The following is an 18,811-nucleotide window of genomic DNA, read 5'->3' as shown; positions in this document are numbered from 1 at the left end:
ACCTAAATCAAGGCATAAAGATTTGTTATGCATACCTAAGCATTTTACTTTTTATTTTTTTAAAATATTTTTTTTATTGATTTCAGAGAGGAAGAGAGAGGGAGAGAGAGATAGAAACATCAATGATAAGAAAGAATCATTGACTGGCTGCCTCCTGCACACACCACACTGGCGTTAAGCCTGAAACCTGGGCATGTGCCCTGACCTGGAATCAAACCGTGACCTCCTGGTTCATAGGCTGACACTCAACCACTGAACCATGCTGGACGGGGTAAGCATTTTATTTCAACTTAAATGCACATCCACTTGCTAATCTAATATAAGACCAGGCCTTTTGTTTGTATGGACCTACATGTTTGTTTGTTTGTTTGTTTTTTTTAATATATTTTATTGATTTTTTACAGAGAGGAAGGGAGAGAGACAGAGAGTCAGAAACATCGATGAGAGAGAAACACCGGCCAGCCGCCTCCTGCACATCCCCCACCGGGGATGCGCCCGCAACCCAGGCACATGCCCCTGACCGGAATCGAACCCAGGACCCTTCAGTCCGCAGGCCGACGCTCTATCCACTGAGCCAAACCGGTTTCGGCTGGACCTACATGTTAAAAGAGTGTCAAAATATCTTTTTTTCATAAATCATAACCATGATGCATCCAATACTATTTTCATTTTGGTGAGAACTTAAGACATTGGAAGCAATCTGAAGGTAGAATCTAGGACATTAGTATTTTACTTCAATTTACTTAATTGGGCAGCGTTATTTTACTAACTCACCTTTATTAACTCTTTCCAAAGCATTTAAAACTTGGTTTTTCTGGGAACAACTTGGTTTTTTCATAAGGAATTGTTTTATGTAATAGTTCAATTACAATAATAACAAATGACATATACAGTTTTGGGAACAAACACAACTCACTCTTGATAGCCATTCTACAACTGATGAGAGATGTGTGTGAGTACCCTACACAACCACCTACTGGCCACCGGCATATAGAGGGAGTGAGAAATGACAGTTAAGCCAGTGTCAGCTGAGATTTTTTCCTCCACGGAGCTTTTACTGTTATACAAATGTTGGCAACAGGTTTCTTCCTATTGACCTTTCCAATTCCCTAGAGCAGTCAATTCATCCTTTCAGTAGCAGATCATTTGAACTAAGGCCCAACAAAAAGTATCACCAAGTCTCATATACTGTACTGCATCATCGGAGGACCATCAGGCATAGAGGCAGCAGGAGTCAAGGGATCTCTTAATACAAAACACCCCAATGAGGTACATCCAGGTCCCCTAGTACACAGGTAAGGCATTTATACGTAAACTATTGTGGGATCCCCATTTAAAATATAATAGAACATGAGCCTAAGATCCGAATTTAAAAAATGCTCAACTCATTATTTTACTAAGAATCTTTGTAGTAAAAGTCTCAAAAAGAAACAAACAAGAATAGGTCTGTTTTGCTTATTTCGAGTCAGCTCCCATTCGGCAGGTGTCTCCAAAGAGGACATTCTGGCAACAAAGAACTACTGCCACCAGGAGGCTCTACAATGTACCTTATATTGAAAGTCTTGAAATTTAAAATGCTCTTGTTTCTTTATAGCTAATGTGATACCTTTGCAAATACACAAATTTCCATAGAAAGTTTTTTAAAAAAATAAAGTTATAGCATTCCTGCTCCTTACTCTCAGGTAATAAGACCTCAGATTTTGAATGTTATCTTGTAATAAAAAAAGATAAGTATTAAAAATTTTTTTTCATTGGGTAGCAATTTTTAAAATTTAAACCTTTCCCACGCTAATAATTCCAACCTTATTCCATTGGACATCTGGAAGAAAATTCTGAGACAGACTTTGCATTTTCAGGATCCATGACAAATGAACTAAAATTATTTCTGGGTTAAATCTGAAAGTGATGACAATGGAAAAATAAAAAATTTCACTTTAAGGATCTGTAAACCTTGATTATTTTCAAATTAGTCTCAGCTGGTATCAGTCAAGATTCTAAGGATCTGAATTTTTTAAAAACTGGTCCTCATTAACATTTTTTTAAAAAGGAGAGTGGAGAAATTTTTAACAACTGTTAATTTCTAGGATTCGAAACTTGCTCAAGATGGACATGTCACTTCTATTTTCCATGAAATTTTTTAACCGATGTGTTTACTTCACCAATAATCCCTCTTCCAATCAATAAATCAGGAGCTAGTTGTAAAAATAGAATGCAGATTTCATAGATACTCCTGTTTAAAAGACCGTTAGACAGGGAAACACATTAAGATCTGCTATAGAATACCTGTGTTTCTTGTTAGTAAACAAACCATGTGCTGTCCTTCTCCCCAGGGCTCAGTTCCTTAAAAGAGTTACATTATTCACAAGCACAAATAGTTTTTTAGCCTTTTGCTGAGCTGATGGGTTTTTTACTTGTCTATTTTAAAAACTAATCAAGTGCCACATTTTATAAAGATAACTGATTTTATTTGCTTTAAACATAGTAAAAAAAATCAAGAGAAAGTACTGGGGGGGAAAAAAACCCAAAATGCTAGCAAAAAAAAATACTATTGATATTAATCTGTTTTAATTTACAGAAAAAATATAACTGGGGGTTTTCCCCCGAGTTCATATTGCACTTGATTAAAGGAAATGACAGAACAGTTCTTTTCACTACATCATGTCCAGTGGGCTATTAATGCTCAAGACCTCTTTGGTTCCCATCTTAGAATGACATAGCACTTGCTATGTCACTGCACATTCGCACAGCTACAATCTTGGGTGTCTATGAGTTTTACAAGAGAGGGTTTCCTATCATTTTAGAATAGCCTTTCTCAATCAGGATTCCTCACTGGAACTACAGAACACAAAAACTTAATTCAGTGATTATTTTTTCAATGATCACAAGGATAGTACGTAACTAGTACTACCATTCTAGATCCATAGGAATGTTATTTCAATACATAGAAAAGATCCCAAGAGTTTTAGGGCTTAATTTTCCCATGGAATCCAGGTTGGTTTAGCAACTACAGAAGAGAATGAAACTTTTTGAATTATATAGGAAAACATACTTTTTATTCTCGATGTTTTGCTTCGTGAATAGAGGGGGAAAAGAGAGAACTGGTGTCTCTTTTAAAATGTCATCTAGTCCAATCCTGACTGGTTTGGCTCAGCGGATAGAGCATTGGGCCAAGGACTGAAAGGTCCCAGGTTCAATTCCAGTCGAGGGCATTACCTTGGTTGCGGGCTTGATCCCCAGTAGGGGGTGTGCAGGAGGCAGCTGACAGACGGTTTTTTCTCATCAATATTTCTAACTCTCTATCCCTCTCCCTTCCTCTCTGTAAAAAATCATTAAAAATGTCATCTTGCCTAGCCGGGTGTGGTTTTATGGTTGAGTGTCAACCCAGGAACCAAGAGGTTACCGGTTTGATTCCTGGTCAGGGAACATGCTTGGGTTGTGGGCTTGATCCCCAGTGTGGGGCGTGCAGGAGGCAGCCAATCAATGACTCCCTCTCATCATTAATGTTTCTATCTCTCTTTCCTTCTCCTTTCCTCTCTGAAACCAATAAAAAATACATTTTTAAAGGTATCTATAATATGGCTCAAGCTAAAATAAGTAAAATCAACTCCAGCAGCAGCAGAGCCTCACAGGTGCGAACAGGTAGCAGGCTGCTTAGAGCTTGCCCCGCTCACTTCACGGAGGTCTGCCCCATCCTAACTGAGATCACATCTCCTGAGAAGGCACTACCAACTAACCCTGGCTTCAGTGCAACACACATTTTCCAGGTGAAAGCCAACTCAGCACAGAAAAGTATAAAAATATGATTCTTAGGGGAATTTTCCTCTAAAACTCTGGACCTGCAGAGCACATTTTCAAGTTTGTCACTGGATAGACTTAACTGTTAACCTGACTGATGGGTACAAAACTCCTAGTGTCTGGCAAATAGTGAGTGCTATATAATTGTAGGTATTCTTAACAGTATAGTTAACATTAGTAGTAATGAAAACGATAGTACAAAATGCTTTGTTTTCAAACTATACAAGCTGAGCCTCTGATCTTCACCTAACAATCTCTGCTCTAGCAATCCTAAACTACTTGCTTAAGTTAGAGCCCTTACACAGAACAAACAAGTCTTCACGAAAACATGTGCGGAACATTAGCTTACTCCAGATCCTGTCACTTTCACTTCCCTGGAAAAATGTCTAACCTGTGCTTTATGGAAATTCAAAACACTTCTTTTCCTACCGTGCTAAGGTTTTTCAGTCAGTTAATTTTCCAACGGGAGAAGAACTCTAGTTCTGTAACATTCTACCTATGAGGAAGACTTATCAAATGTGAAGGACCTCAAGTATATCTGCAGAAAACCAACTTAGAGAGCCACTGCCTGAGCTGCTCTTGCACTCTACTGCTGCCCTACCACAAGGGTGAGGCAAGGGGGAAGGTTAAACTGATAATATTCTAACACAAGTATCATAACCTCACAACTTCCAATCACTTACTCAGAAAAAATGAATGGATATAGCCAACAAAGGAAACATTATGTGTTCCCTGTCTACAGTAGGCTTAACTGTATGTTGGTAAAATGAAATCTGATTGAGACTTTAAACGCACATTTTAAATGTCAGTTCAAAACTTCTAACACATGACTAAAAGAAAGGGTATGACTTGGTCTTCAGGACTGACATGCTCTCAGCATTGGGCATATAAAAGGTGCTTAATAAGTATTTGCCAAATAAATTGATCATTACAACTCTTCATTTACATTCAAGGTAGAATTCTATCCAGCATGTTAAAAAGCGTATCTTTTACAAAAATTACCCTAAAAATGAACACAACCTTTCGAGAGAGCAAACAGGTAAAACATAGGTTTCAGAAATGTTTCGGGACACCTGCCTAACTCACAAATCCTTTTCTCTAAGAGGTGCTTCCTGGTCTAGCCTGTCTACTGGTGACATGGTCCCCTGGCCAAAGAGAACAAGCCAGTGAGTCTGGGATGGTCTCTTGAATAGAAAAGATAGAAACTTAGGAACTGTGCAGTAGCCAGAAGCCTTCTGCCTGCCATGTGTTCAGAGAAACTGAGAAAGCCAGTCTGTAGAGAGGGGAAATGAAGCAGATGCAGAGGAGGACAAAGGGACACAAGAGACAGAGACTCTCCAGTTCCAGTCCCCAAAGCTGCCGCTGGGTTCTTGAGATGTCCTAATATGGTTCCAATCAATTCTCCTTTGTGCTCAAGCTAGTTCTAGTTAAGAGTCCTTTACACAGAACAAACAAGTCTTCACAAAACATGTAAAAAACATTTATTTACTCCGGATCCTATCATTTTTTACTTCCAGGAAATAATCAAAATTATTGTCCAAATAATTTATGTCCAAGTATGTACACTGCAGAGCTAGGCATAAAACAGTAAAATACTGGGAACAATCCAAATGTCTAAAAATAGTGAACTGACTAAACAAACTCTATACCCATATGACAGGACACTATCAAGCCACTAAAAACTAATATTCCTGAAGAATATTTAAAAATGGGGAGAAATGCTCAAGTCATAAAAATAAGTATTTAAAAATAATGAGTGTAATACCAACCTTGATTCTATTTTTAATACAAATGTATGGCATAGAAAAAAGAAAAAAAAAGAATCTAAAACATGGAAGTAAAATCACAGCTAAATTTTATTTTTCTCCAAATGAACATGCATGGCTGTTAAAATTAGAAGAAAAAATATTTGAAGGAATTATAAACTACAACCCCCAGTGCCAATAATTCAGTCTCCTCTCACAGGTCTGGTAAAAAAAAAAAAAGAAAAAAGTTATATTGTATTAACAAATTTAATTATTAAAATTTAATTCATTGACTTTAAATAAGAGACTCTTTTGAGCAGGTGGGTTTTAGTAGGAAGGAAAGACTCCCAGCCATCCTATATAATAAAAGCCTAATATGCTAAGTGTCCAGTTGTCCATTCAGCCAATCAAAGCATAATATGTTAATTATATGCTAAGGCTGCTCAACTGCTCACTATGACATGCACTGACCATCAGGGGATAGACGCTCCAACTGGTAGGTTAGCTTGCTGCTGGGGTCTGGCCAATCAGGACTGAGGGAGAGGAGCCAGACACACCCTGGAGCCCTCCCTGCAGGCCCTCCCCAGCTGGCCAACCTTCTGCATCCCTCCCCAGCCCTGATTGTGCACCAGTGGGGTCCCTCAGCCTGGCCTTCACCCTCTTGCAATCTGGGACACCTCGAGGGATGTCGGAGAGCTGGTTTCAGCCCAATCCCGCAGGCCAGACTGAGGGACCCCACTGATGCATGAATTTGTGCACCGGGCCTCTAGTTATTTATAACTTAGCAAACATTCAGAGAGATAAGCTTTAGAAAGCAAGCAGCCCTGAAACAAAAGCAAAAAGAGCAAACAGTAATCAAGGAAATGGGTATGAGAGAGCCACTGCGACCTAGCCTTGTCCTATTTATACACTTCCCCTTTCACTTGACAATCTAATAAATTATTTCTCAACCAGTATAATCCATCTACTCCTTTAAATAAATGTAAATATTATATTCTTCTTTGATGTTATTTTAATTTAAAGCAGTCTTGAGCCACATGGCCTGGATTGCCAGCTCTGAAACACTGGGCATGTGACTTAACCTCTCATCCATAAAATGGGGATAGCAGTATCCATCTCCTCGGGCTACTGTAAGAATTAAATGAAACGGTGTATTTAAAGCACACAGAGAAGTGTCTGGCAAATAGTGAGTGCTATGTAATTGTGGTAATCCTACAATTTAATATTAATAGTAATGAAAACAATAATACAAAATGCTTTGTTTTCAAACTATACAAGCTGACCCTCTGACCTTTACCTGACAAAATCTCTGCTCTAGCAATCCTAAACTACTTGTTGATTGAATATGGCCTGCTGTTACCTATTACCGTGCCTTTGCACATGCTGTTCTTTCTGCCTGCAAGGGCTTTGCCCACCTAGCAAATCCCTACTCATCGCGCAACACTCAATTCCGATATCAGCTTGTTGTGAAGACTCCCATAATGCCCCCCCAAGATAATCTTCATTTTCTGTATGCCACACATATTCTAACTTCAAATTTATTATAATTGTTTACATGTTTAAATCCCCTACAAAAGTCTGAGCTCAGTCAAAACAGACTCTAAATATACATTTGTTGGAACTTAAATAATTCAGGGAGTAATCATGTATTCATTTACCAAGAGTATACACGGATGGACAAAACAAGTAGAAGTCCCTGGCCTCCTGGAGCTTACAGTTTCTGGGCTTTGAGTATGGTCCTAGAAGGTATCAGTTTAAGTGCAGGAGGGACTAAATCCTATAAGTAGTAGTATGCTTTATTATGTTTTACTATTATTATTAGAGCCTAAATCTATTCTCTATCCCAAAGAGTAGAGCAACCAACTAAAAAGGACACATTCTCTCTCCTATAGACTCTTACGGAATGCCTTAACCAAGCTTCAGAGTCACCACGCGGCTTGCACTAAGGAAAATGCAAAGGGAGTATTAGAGCAGAGCTCCCAACACAGCCCGGGACAGATGGGAGGCCAAAGACTTAGTCAGCAGGTGACCTGACTCAGGAGTCCAGATAATTCCCCAAAGACTAAATAAATATCCTATCTAATAATATTCCAGACTTTTGCTTTTTTATTTAGTTTTCTTTTTTGTTCTATTTCTATTTTTTTTATTGACTTGAGAGAGAACAGGGGTGTGGGGAGAGAGAGGAAGAGAGAGAGAGAGGTTTGTTGTTCCACTTATTTATGCATTCATTGGTTGATTCTTGTATGTGCCCTGATTGCGGATCAAACCCGAAACCTTGGTGTACCAGAACAGTGCTTTAACCAACAGAGTTACCCAGCCAGGGCCTATCTCTATTTTTTTAAATTTAAATTCTTTATGTTGAAAGTATTGTATATGTCTCCTTTTTCCCCCATCGACCTCTCCCCGCCTGCTCCCACCCCCCTATTTCTACTTGAATATATACACATAGCTTTAAAAAAAACAAACACCTGCCACAGGCTTATAATAAAAACAGCAGTCTCTTGCATCGATCCTCTCCAACTCTCTCATCGTGTGCCTTTCAGGAAACCACTTTCAACTCTTACATATTTTTTCAGGTATTTATCTTATTTTAAATTAAATATTCATGGTTTCTTGCCTTTTCACTTTAAAAATTACTAACTGAATTTCTACTACAGATAACTGAAATCTAGTTCTTATATTACCTTCTCTTCTCCCACCCCCTATGCCCATTACAGTCATATCACAACTTTTAATTAAATCCATATTTAATAAGGTCTGTATTATCAGAATCATGTGAATAACTTTAATTCATGAGACAATTAGTATATTACAAGTCCAAAGAAGCTATAAAACATCTCTACTAGTAAATAATGGCTCGAAACACATCATGTAATCTACCAGTGCATTTTTTCTCTTCGTTGTATCTTTCCTAGACACCTCCATCCTCCTGTCCAAAGTAAAATGGTTGTTCTCTAAACCGACAGTACAACAGTCATCTAGACTTTCTCCCCTCTTCAAACAAGGGACTTTCTTCATCACCTTTTGTACTGGATTCCCTGTTTTCTGGATCCATGTTTTAATCCTTATTGGTTTATTTACTTGTTTTGGCAGAGAACAACCTCCAGTAGCTTCCTCAATAAAGGTGTATGGATACCAGGCCTGAGTGGCTCATTTGGTTGAGCAGCGTCCTGTGCACTAAAAGGTTGTTGGTTCGATTCCCAGTCAGGGAACAGCCTGGGCTACAGGTTTGGTCTCTGGTCAGGGTGGGCACAGAAGGCAACCAATCAATGTTCTGTCTCTGTCTCTCTCTCTCCCCCTTCCTCTCTCTCTAATCATGTCCTCAGGGGAGGATTAAAAAAAAGGGGCGCATGACTAATAAGTTTTGTGCCCTTGCATATTGACACGGTCTCTATTCTACCCTCAGACTCAATAAAAAGTTGGGTTAAGTATAGAATTCTACATTGGAAATTACTGTTTTTCAGTATTTCAAAAGCATCATTCCACTTTTAAAGGTGATAGGTATGTTCATTATCTTGGCTGTGGTTATGACTTCACTCCATCAAAATTAAACTATTTTTTAAATGAATGTTTATTTAACATGAATTATGCCTCAATAAATTTGTGAGAGAGAGCAAGAGGGAAAGAGAAAAAGAATCCAAAGTAAAAGAGGCTTTAAAAAAATAAGGTGCTAAAAACGAAAACTGTGGGGCTGGCATGTATGTAAGAGGGCCTTCTCCTTACTCAGTGTACAGTAGACCCTTAAGCAACATGGGTTAAACTGTGTGGGTTAAAAATTCACTTACATGCAAATTTTTTCAAAATGTATGTAGAGTAGTGTAAATGTATTTTCCTTATTATTTTTAATAATTTTTCTCCAGCTTACTCTATTTAAGAAAACAGTAAGTAATGATATACAAATGTGCTCATTACCTATCTATATTATCGATAAAGCAACAGTAGGGTATTAGTAGTTAAGTTTTTGAGGAGTCAAACATTATATGTGGATTTTTTACTGCATAGGGGGTCAGCACCCCAACCCTCACGTTATTCAAGGGTTAACTGTCTACGCTTTTTCAGTGTGGTACTCACTCCTGTCCTAGACTGCTATACTGTGCCTAATATCTTTGAGTCAAGTGCCTCTCTGGTTAATTTCTCTAGAATAAGAGTTGGCAAACTTCTTCTATATGCTGGCAAGTTTTCGTCTCAACTACTAATTCTGTTGTTGGTGGCCCCCAAACAGTCATAGACAACATGTAAATGAAAAATGTGGTTGTCTCTCAGTAAATTTATTTACAAACACAGTTGGCAGGCCAGATTTGGCCCAGGTGCAGGCCAGAGTTTGCTGATCCCTGCACTAGAAAATCATACTAGTCTTTCCATCTCCAGAGAACTAATCAATCTCTCCTTAGAAGTGACGGCTATAAAATGTTTTATTAAGTGAAAAAGATAACTAAGCAAGTAAAAAGGGGAAGGGAAGTCGTAAAAAAGGAATACTGGAAAGTTTAAGTCATATAATCTTATCAGCTATTAGCATCACATGAGGCTCAGGGGCAGTATTCTGATAACTTGCAAACACTGTTTCAACTAATGAACTCACATCTAGGACAAACAAAAATCAGCATAAGTAACGTGTGTGTCTTCAGAAGTTTTATGACGGATGTTCACAGACAGTTCCAAATGGTTACTTGCCTATCTTGACATTAGTTGGGTTTAGGTATGAATAATAGTGTGGGAGATTTCTCTCTAGATTTTTAAAAAATGAAATAAACGTTCGCATCAACTGGACCCATGGTTTCACATCAATATTGCAGAGGAGGGATGAACTAGACTAAATCCTAGGGAACTTCTCAACTCTGAATAGAGATGAGGTCAGAGTCCCGTCATAATTCAAGGATGTCTAAGAAAATAACAATTCTAAATTCTAATGTGATGTGCCCATCATGCTAGTTTGGTTGTGAATGAGAGAGGGTAACATTCTATGGTTACTGGTATCAGAGGCTAGAAATAATCATGTATCAGATCACCATTATTGGATTACAAAAACTAATTTACTTACTTGACTCCAAAGCAATGAAGCCTAAAGGCAATGTAATTATTGTGCCTAATGTCCTATTTCAAAAATATTTGATAGATAAAGGTCCACAGAGTAATTTAAGAATTTACTAAATAAAAATGAATGAACAGTACAGTGATCTGGATTCTAGTCCTGAATAGGACACTGATTAATTATATAATCATAGCTAAGTCACAAACAGTCTATGTCCTAGTTTATGTATTACAATGATGTCCTCATGACTCAATTAAATGTGAAATGTTCTAAGCTTCTCTTTTTCCCCAAAAAATGTTTTTATTGATTTGAGAGACAAAGGGAGAGAAACATCAATGTGAGGGAGAAACATCGATTGGTTGTCTTCCATACACACAACCTGGGTTTGTGCTCTGCCCGGGAATCGAACCGGTGAGACCTTTCGGTGCATAGAACAGCACTTGACCAACTTAGCCACACCGGCCAGAGCTAAGCTTCTTAAAATAGTACTTTACATGTAAGATGAAGGTGTTACATATGAGATGAAGTTAGTTACCATAACTAAAACCAACAATTTCCATTCAAATAGAAGTTACCTCCAAAAATATTTAGTGGACTCAATAGATACATGTCCATTAACTCCTAAAAGGCATTACCCAAACATTACATAAATAAGGAAATAGACATATAAATTATTTAATAACTCAAAAAATCTATCAAGTCTGTTACAGGGTCAGGAAGAGAATCAAACTCCCAGTGTCCCCTCATACGAAATCCATTGTTCAAGTTACCTACTTAGCTTAAATTATGTTGTTCTATGCATCAGAAACATAATTAGTTATGACAGGAACAGAAACTTCTCTCCCAAAAGCTTCACGATTCATTTTACTAAAATATGTTCATATTTAAAATGAGAATGGTTCCATAAATGGCAACTATTTATTAAAACCAAGAAAATATTTCATCTTTTATTAGGTTACACATTAGGCAAAAAAAAATAGAGACTGTAATTTTTTAACATAGAGTCAGAAAAGCAAACCAATAGCAAAGACCAAAGACTAGGAAGGGGTCTACCTCCCAAAAAGGATTAAGAAAAACAGGAGAAAGTGAAAGAAAAACAAAACCCAAAACCAAAAAGGTAACTCTGTGGAATATTATGGAATATTTGTAGCAAGGTCAAATGGCATGAAAAATATACCCGCAGAAAGCATCAGATACATATTAATCCATCTTCCAATAAACAAAGTGCCCCACCCCCCAGGTTATCTCCTTGGAAAAACTAGGTATTCTCATATATGCTGTTAATCTAAAACAGCATTTTCTGGAAATAATTAGTAAAAGTTTTTTTTTCCAATACAGTAAAAGTTTTTTGTTATACCCGCTGACCAAGGATGGTCAATGGATTATTACTCTCAATTCTTCATAATCACTCTGTTATAAAATTATAATCCACACCCTTTGTCTTGGCCTAATGAAATGTTCAAAGAATTGATGCCAGCAGAGGCTTAAGACATGTTTCAGTAGTTTGGCCTGTTTCTTGCATTCAAGTTATAAGCCATGAAATGAGGATGGCCCAGGGAGCTGCTGCCCCTTCATGCTGGGTTTTAGAATGAACACTTTGGAGTGGACCTAACCCAACCTGCAGTCTGGAGGCAGGAGCAACCAACCCACCCACAAACTGAAGTAGATGTGGCTGGCTAAGTCCAGCCTCGATCAGGAGAAGTCCAGGTGATCTACAGACCCAATGTGAAAATACACTTAGCGTTATAAGCTCCTCAATAAAACACTGTTTGTTATACAGAACTGTCATGGCAGTAGCTGACCACTACAGCCAGTAAACTCATTCCTAAGAATCTATCCCAAGGCAATCACAAAGAAACAGGTTCACAATACAAAAGTGTTTATCACAGCAATATTTATATTAGTGAAAAACTGGAAACATCCTACCATCAACTAATAAAGGAATAATTAAATAAATTATGATCTAGCCAGACCATTAAATATTTGAAGCTACTAAATATCATGTTTTTAAAGAACACATTCATACTTTAAATTTAAAAAGCATATAAAACAAGATGGACTGTTTTAAAAAAATCATATACAAATAGAGAAAAAGATCAGTTGGATAAAATAATTCATTTAAGAAACAAATGCTTTTCTTTGCTAAATATTATCTTATGCTAAATATTATACTAAATATTATACTCAAAATAAAGTAAGACAAAATGTCCCCTGATTTCCTGGAAATCAGTCTAGTGAGGAAGACAGATACTTTAAAAAATGATCACATACATGTAATTCCAAACTGTAATACGCTATTGTGGCCAAAGTTACTAATGATCGCCAGCATGTTCCCCCTTCTTACTCAGTACCACAGTCCCTGAGTTTTATTTGGCGGTAACCACTTCAAATAGACTACACTTCTGACTTTCCTTGCTCCTAGTTGACTAAATTCTGACCAATGGGATCTAATTTGGAAGTGGCCCGTGCAACTTCCAGTAAACATCCTTAAAAATAAAGGAGTTGCTCTTTGTTGCTTTTCCCCCTTCTTACCAGATGGAGCAGCTATTTTGGACTATGATGTGGAGGCTTCATACTGAGAATGGCAGGGCAACAGAATAGGAGGAGCCCGGGTTCTCTGAAACTGTGGCACCACTACCACCAGCTTGGTCCACCTACAGAACTTTTACATGAGAGAGAAATAAAATTCTACCTTGTTTAGGCCATTTTCAGTTTGAGTTTTTAGTCATTCACAGCTGAACCTAATGCTAAATGGGATCGCTATAAAGGAAAAATGAAAGGTTCAAGGAGAGATTATAATAGAAACAGCTGATTTTAACATGAGGATGGGGTTTCAGAGACAGGTCTCCTGAGGAAGTAACTAAGCTGCTACCTGATGCCTGGCCAGAGAGCACCAGGAGAAGGAAGGTGGGGGTGGGGAGCAAACTGTTCAAGGAAGGGGAAATAAAAAATGCAACTACTATGGCTTAAGCCTGAATCACCAGAGGGTCAAGCAACATAGTTTGGGATGTTAAGATTGCTTCTACAATGCACTAAAATGAAAGCAAACTATTAAAGCAACGAAGTGCTGTGCCCCCAGTATCAGCATCTGTACTCTGACAAGCAAAAGACCACTTATGCATGTCAAAAATGAGGAGGGAGGAATGCAGAATGAAAATAAACTATGTTAAAGAAATTAATAATTGCTTTCAGTATTAATAGTGTTTAAAATAGCTGGATTTTCTGATTAGAGAGGTTCATATATCACGAGGAGAACGTCATTAGACTTTTAAATGCTAACTATTCCCGATACAGACAAGAGTTTAGTGTTAATTATTTTTATTATTTCTTGTCTATTTCTAGTTATAAAGGAAACATTTATTGTGGAGAATTTAGCAAATGTATATAAGAGTATAAAGAAAAAATAAACTACCTGTAAATTCATCACCTTCCAACAACATATACTGACACTGTTTTTATACACATTTACACTTGTATACATATATATACCTACAACACACACAAAAATGGGACTTTAACGCATGTGAAGTTGCATGTGCTTTTCACTTATCTTACCATGAGCACTTCCCAATGTCACAGAAACATTTCTGAAACCACGAGAGTGACTGTATAACATATACTTTCTGTAGCCAATCAAATCTAGGGATTTCCTAAGTTAAAAACTGTCAACCTGACCCTGTGGGTCAAAAGTTGACTTCAAAATCTGCCATGGAAAATTTCTATTCAGAGACCTCAAGTTCCAGCTGGAAAGCACTGGAACTTTCTAACTAAGAATTCAATAAAATTCACTGAGTTTTAGCCATGAAGGATGTTCCCTAAAGACCATATTTTTCCAAATAAAGGGTCCCATTTCATAATGTCTTGAGAAAGAAATTGAATAAGTATCAAAGATTGCAGAAGCAATAACAAATAAAAACAAGTGCTTACTGGAAGAATTAATGGCTATCTGCAAATTTTGTTTTTTAATAAAGCAAAGTAAGAGAATGTATGCATCTATTGTATAATTGAATTTTCAAGTGGATATAGAAAATATTATAGAAAAATGCATATGGAAAAAGAATGGAAACAAATCATGACAAAGGGTTAATATGACATTCTTTGAAGTATTCTGTATTTACATTTTTTCTCACAACCAAAAAATTAATGTTAAATTAAAGTAATAGTCATGCAAGTAAGGTAATTCAGATTTTAGTTATTAAAGTTGAAGGAAAATCATTAAGTTTTCCCAGAGGCTAAGTGGATTTTGTGCGGAAAAAAGACACACAAAAAGCTGGGCATTCAGCATTAACAGTTTGTTCTAAAATAATACTATTTTAAACTAAATATCAATGTTTCGTGTTGGAAATAAGTCTGCGGAAGGACCAGCTTTTGAACTTTACAGCTGTGTTTCCTCAAGTACTATCCTACCTAACAATGATACATTCCCTGTTCTATCAAAAAGGCTGTTTAAATAGTGAAGCAAATAAAACTGCAAGATTGCATTTCAGTTTCTGACTCTAGTTCTCTTTACTGACACTAGACCCATTTTTAAAAATTCTAGTTTCTAAAATCCAAACTTAGTGACAGAATTTACCACTTGATGAAATACCTTACTGAACATAAATGGTTGCAATTTTCTATTAAGCTAGACTCCTAATAGAAAAAAATTAAAGAATAAAAAGTTACAGAAATAAAGCAAATCTTTGTATCAATGCTCACAAACAAAAACTTTAGATAAATGTACTTATTTATAATTGCCCCATTTTCCTCAAATGTAGCCTTAGGTTAACTTTATGACAACAGACCTCATCCTTACTCCACTAATCAGTTCTCAGCTGGAACACGTGACTTTTTCAGCAAGTGACTCATTCATTGGCATCTTGTCAAACTAACGCTGAAACTATAGGAGGCTCAGCACTAACACAATTCTAAAGCTAGAGCACTTTCACTCACACACATCATTTTGACTTCAGAGAACTGAATCACTACCAGAGTCAAATATATACTAATAAACTGTTTATATTTTTCCTTAAAACTTGTTCTCTACCATGCCATCTTCTCCCAATTTGAGTGTGGCAATTTCCTAATCCGAAACACCTCTAGTTTCTGGAGAAGACAAGATGGGGAATCATAGTAGCTTAAAACAGGAAGGGGGAGAAAAAGCAGTTGTTCACTCAGCTGGAAAAATATTCTATTCTGAAACAGCAACAACTCATAACTATTCCACATAGTTCTCAAGATTTATTTTTCTCCTCACACACTGTAACAGAAAACAATTACAAAAAAAATCTCCAGAAATAAATTACTCTCAATGCCTTTATTTCACTAAAGTTTAAAAAACAACATAAAATCAATTACTGAGAACTATTCAGTCAAAAATCTTCAATGAGATATCACTAGCATTAACTATCAATTGCAAATCAACTAATCATTTTGGTTCACACGTTCACCTCCTCCAAAATAGAAAATTGCTCCTTTTAATCAGAGAAAGGGTGGAGGAGGAACAAGAAAACAATGATTTGTCAGATTACCACAGACATTTACTTATAGCTCTATCAATTGTCACACTCCACCTGGTGGCAGGAGCTGCCTGAATTGGTGAAGTGGAGGTCATTATACAAGAAATTCCAAAACATGCTTTCCAGATTGAAAAAGCAAGATGCTCTGCTCTTGCTCTATATAAAATAAATCTAATAAGGTTTAATCAAAGTTTTTTTCACGCCAATATCTAATACAGATTAACATAAAGGTATAACAAAAATCAGAATGGGAGACCTGTATTTACTAGTAGAGTGATCTGTTTACAATCATTGTCTCCATGTTAGTTAAATGTTATTTCAAGTCTTCAGAACAGTAACAAGCATATCCAGCAGCTATCACGTACTCCCACTAACTTTCTTTACCCTTTTCCTCTATGGGTAAAGTATAGAGTTTAATTAACACAGTTAACAGCAGCTTGCCACACCGCTTTTAGATATTTACCAGGAACATATACCCATGGGATACTCTAGAGACTGATTTCAACCAAAAATAAAAATAGATAAACAGATCTCAAACAAAATTAAAACTGAGTCTGGCTGCCCACACTTATTTTCACACATGAGGAAAAATAGCAGTTCTCCTAGAAGCCTCAAGCAGACATATCTTTAGAACACAATGTTAAAAATACGCCCCGCCCCGCCCCACCCCACACACACTCCTTTTTCCCCTACCTGTTTCTCACTCAAAGCTGTGATTTTGGCTTGGAGTTCATGAAGCTGTTTCTTTAAATCAGCATTCTGATTGGAAAGAAAAAATATCTGTGAGAAAGATATTTCATTTGTTAACAGAATAGTAGCAAGAAGACTTTATGCATATTGCATTACAAATGATGAAGCAAACTTAAGCATTTTAGCCAACCAAATTCATCATGCATTAAATTGTAGTCACATTACCACTACCTAATGCATAGATCCTAAATGTAGGCTCCTAACACTAGAACCTGGGCAGCTCCTTTGCAATTGCTTTAAATTATAAGAGGTTTTATATTTTAGCATATGTAAAATAGTACACCTTTCTACGAAAAATATTGTTATTCTTTTACAGAAAACCCAAAGCTCCACTAATCAGACAAAAACAGGAAAATGGAAGTTATAAGTATCATTGCCTTGCCTCTTCCTTATTTAGTAGAGTGCATTTGTTATTTTAGCCTAGATTTGAAAAGCTGTCAGTACCACAAATGCCTTGACACTATATCATTCAAATGAACACAGCGACTACCAGGGCATTCTCCCAGTTTTCAAATTCTAGGATTTAAAAAAGAATACTATTTTATTTTATTTTAAAAATATTTTTTATTGATTTCTTACAGAGAGGAAGGGAGAGGGATAGAGAGTGAGAAACATCGATGAGAGAGAAACATCGATCAGTTGCCTCCTGCACACTCCCCACTGGGGATGTGCCCGCAACCAAGGCACATGCCCTTGACCAGAATTGAACCTGAGACCCTTGAGTCCGCAGGCCGACACTCTATCCACTGAGCCAAACCGGTCAGGGCAAGAATACTATTTTAGATGAGATACACTGAATATGCTTGCGTTTTACTCAAGTGAGACCAAAAAAATCCAAGATTTAAAAAGCAAGATTAATGCTTAATATTGGATAGCCTACTAGCAGATTGAACACCACCCCAATGAGAGATCACTTTTTCTTCATCATCTCACATGCAATTCTTTCCATTAGCCCTGCCTGGTCTTCTATCAGGTTGGGGCACACATCCTTCCTCTCAGGATTACGACATGTGGTCTTTTTTAAATAAGAATGTGTGAGTGTGTGAGTGTGTGTGTGTGTGTGTGTGTGTGTGTGTGTGTGTGTCCTATATAATAAAAGGCCAGCCACCATAAGTGTAATAACAGAACCACCAGAAACCAGAACCACCATGGCCCCTCGCTGGGTTGGCCCCGCCCCCAAGCAAACAGTTAGGGGCGATCAAGCAGGCAGGTAGAGTGGTTAGGGGTGATCAGGTAGGTAGACCAGCCATTAGAGGTGATCAAGTAGGCAGACAGCCCCTCCCTGGGCTGGCCCCACCCCTCAGTAAGCAGTTAGGGGTGATCAGGCAGGCAGGCAGAGTGGTTAGGGGCGATCGGGTAGGCATACCAGTGGTTAGCGGTGATCAGGTAGGCAGATGCCCCCTCACAGGGCTGACCCTGCCCCCCAGCAAGCATTTAGGAGTGATAAGTTAGGCAGCAAATGGTTAAGGGTGATCAGGTAGGCAGATGGTCCCTCACAGGGCTGGTCCCATTCCCCAGCAAAGGAAGAGTGAGGCCCAGGCCACCGGCGGCGACTCTGTGGCAGGTGTGCAGCCGGCCAACGATCGCCCTGCAGAGGGAGGCCCAGGCATTCCAAGCCATCGCACCCCACACCTGTCGCCTGCAGAGGGAGGCCACTGGTGGCAGGGGGAGGGGGAGACAGCGCTGCACAGATGGCAAGCAGTGGCAGCAGCAGAGGTGGGGCCAGCTGCCTGCAGCCGGGGAAGGAAAGACCCGATAGACCCTGATCTCAGGCGAGGCCTTGGGACCCTACCCAAGGGGTCCCAGATGGTGAGAGGGTACAGGCTGGGCTGAGGGACTCCCCCCGAGTGCACATTTTTTGTGCACCGGGCCTCTAGTATGTGTGTATGTGTGCGTGTGTGTGTGTGTGTGTGTGTGTGTGTGTGTGTGTGTATACATATATATAAATATTCTAGAGGACCAGTGTACGACATTTGTGCACTGGAGGGGGGCGT

General features: G+C 38.1%; 1 protein-coding gene across 24 annotated transcripts in view; it reads right to left on the bottom strand.

Annotated features, from left to right (window-relative positions):
• PHF21A (PHD finger protein 21A) overlaps positions 1-18,811 on the bottom strand; it is a 172,073-nt gene that overhangs the window by 107,155 nt on the left and 46,107 nt on the right. For 19 of the 24 annotated variants that reach the window (XM_059709545.1, XM_059709543.1, XM_059709555.1 and 16 more), the window contains one exon: positions 16,761-16,847. In XM_059709545.1, the coding sequence (XP_059565528.1) occupies positions 16,761-16,847 (87 nt within the window). The remainder of the gene's footprint in view (positions 1-16,760; positions 16,848-18,811) is intronic. The other 5 variants (XM_059709556.1, XM_059709553.1, XM_059709558.1 and 2 more) reach the window with 1 other exon arrangement.

Source organism: Myotis daubentonii, chromosome 9 (genome assembly GCF_963259705.1).
Source record: "Myotis daubentonii chromosome 9, mMyoDau2.1, whole genome shotgun sequence".
In the NCBI taxonomy this organism is placed as follows: Eukaryota; Metazoa; Chordata; class Mammalia; order Chiroptera; family Vespertilionidae; genus Myotis; species Myotis daubentonii.
Note: the sequence above shows the minus strand (reverse complement) of the source record. Positions and strands in the feature narration are given on the sequence as shown.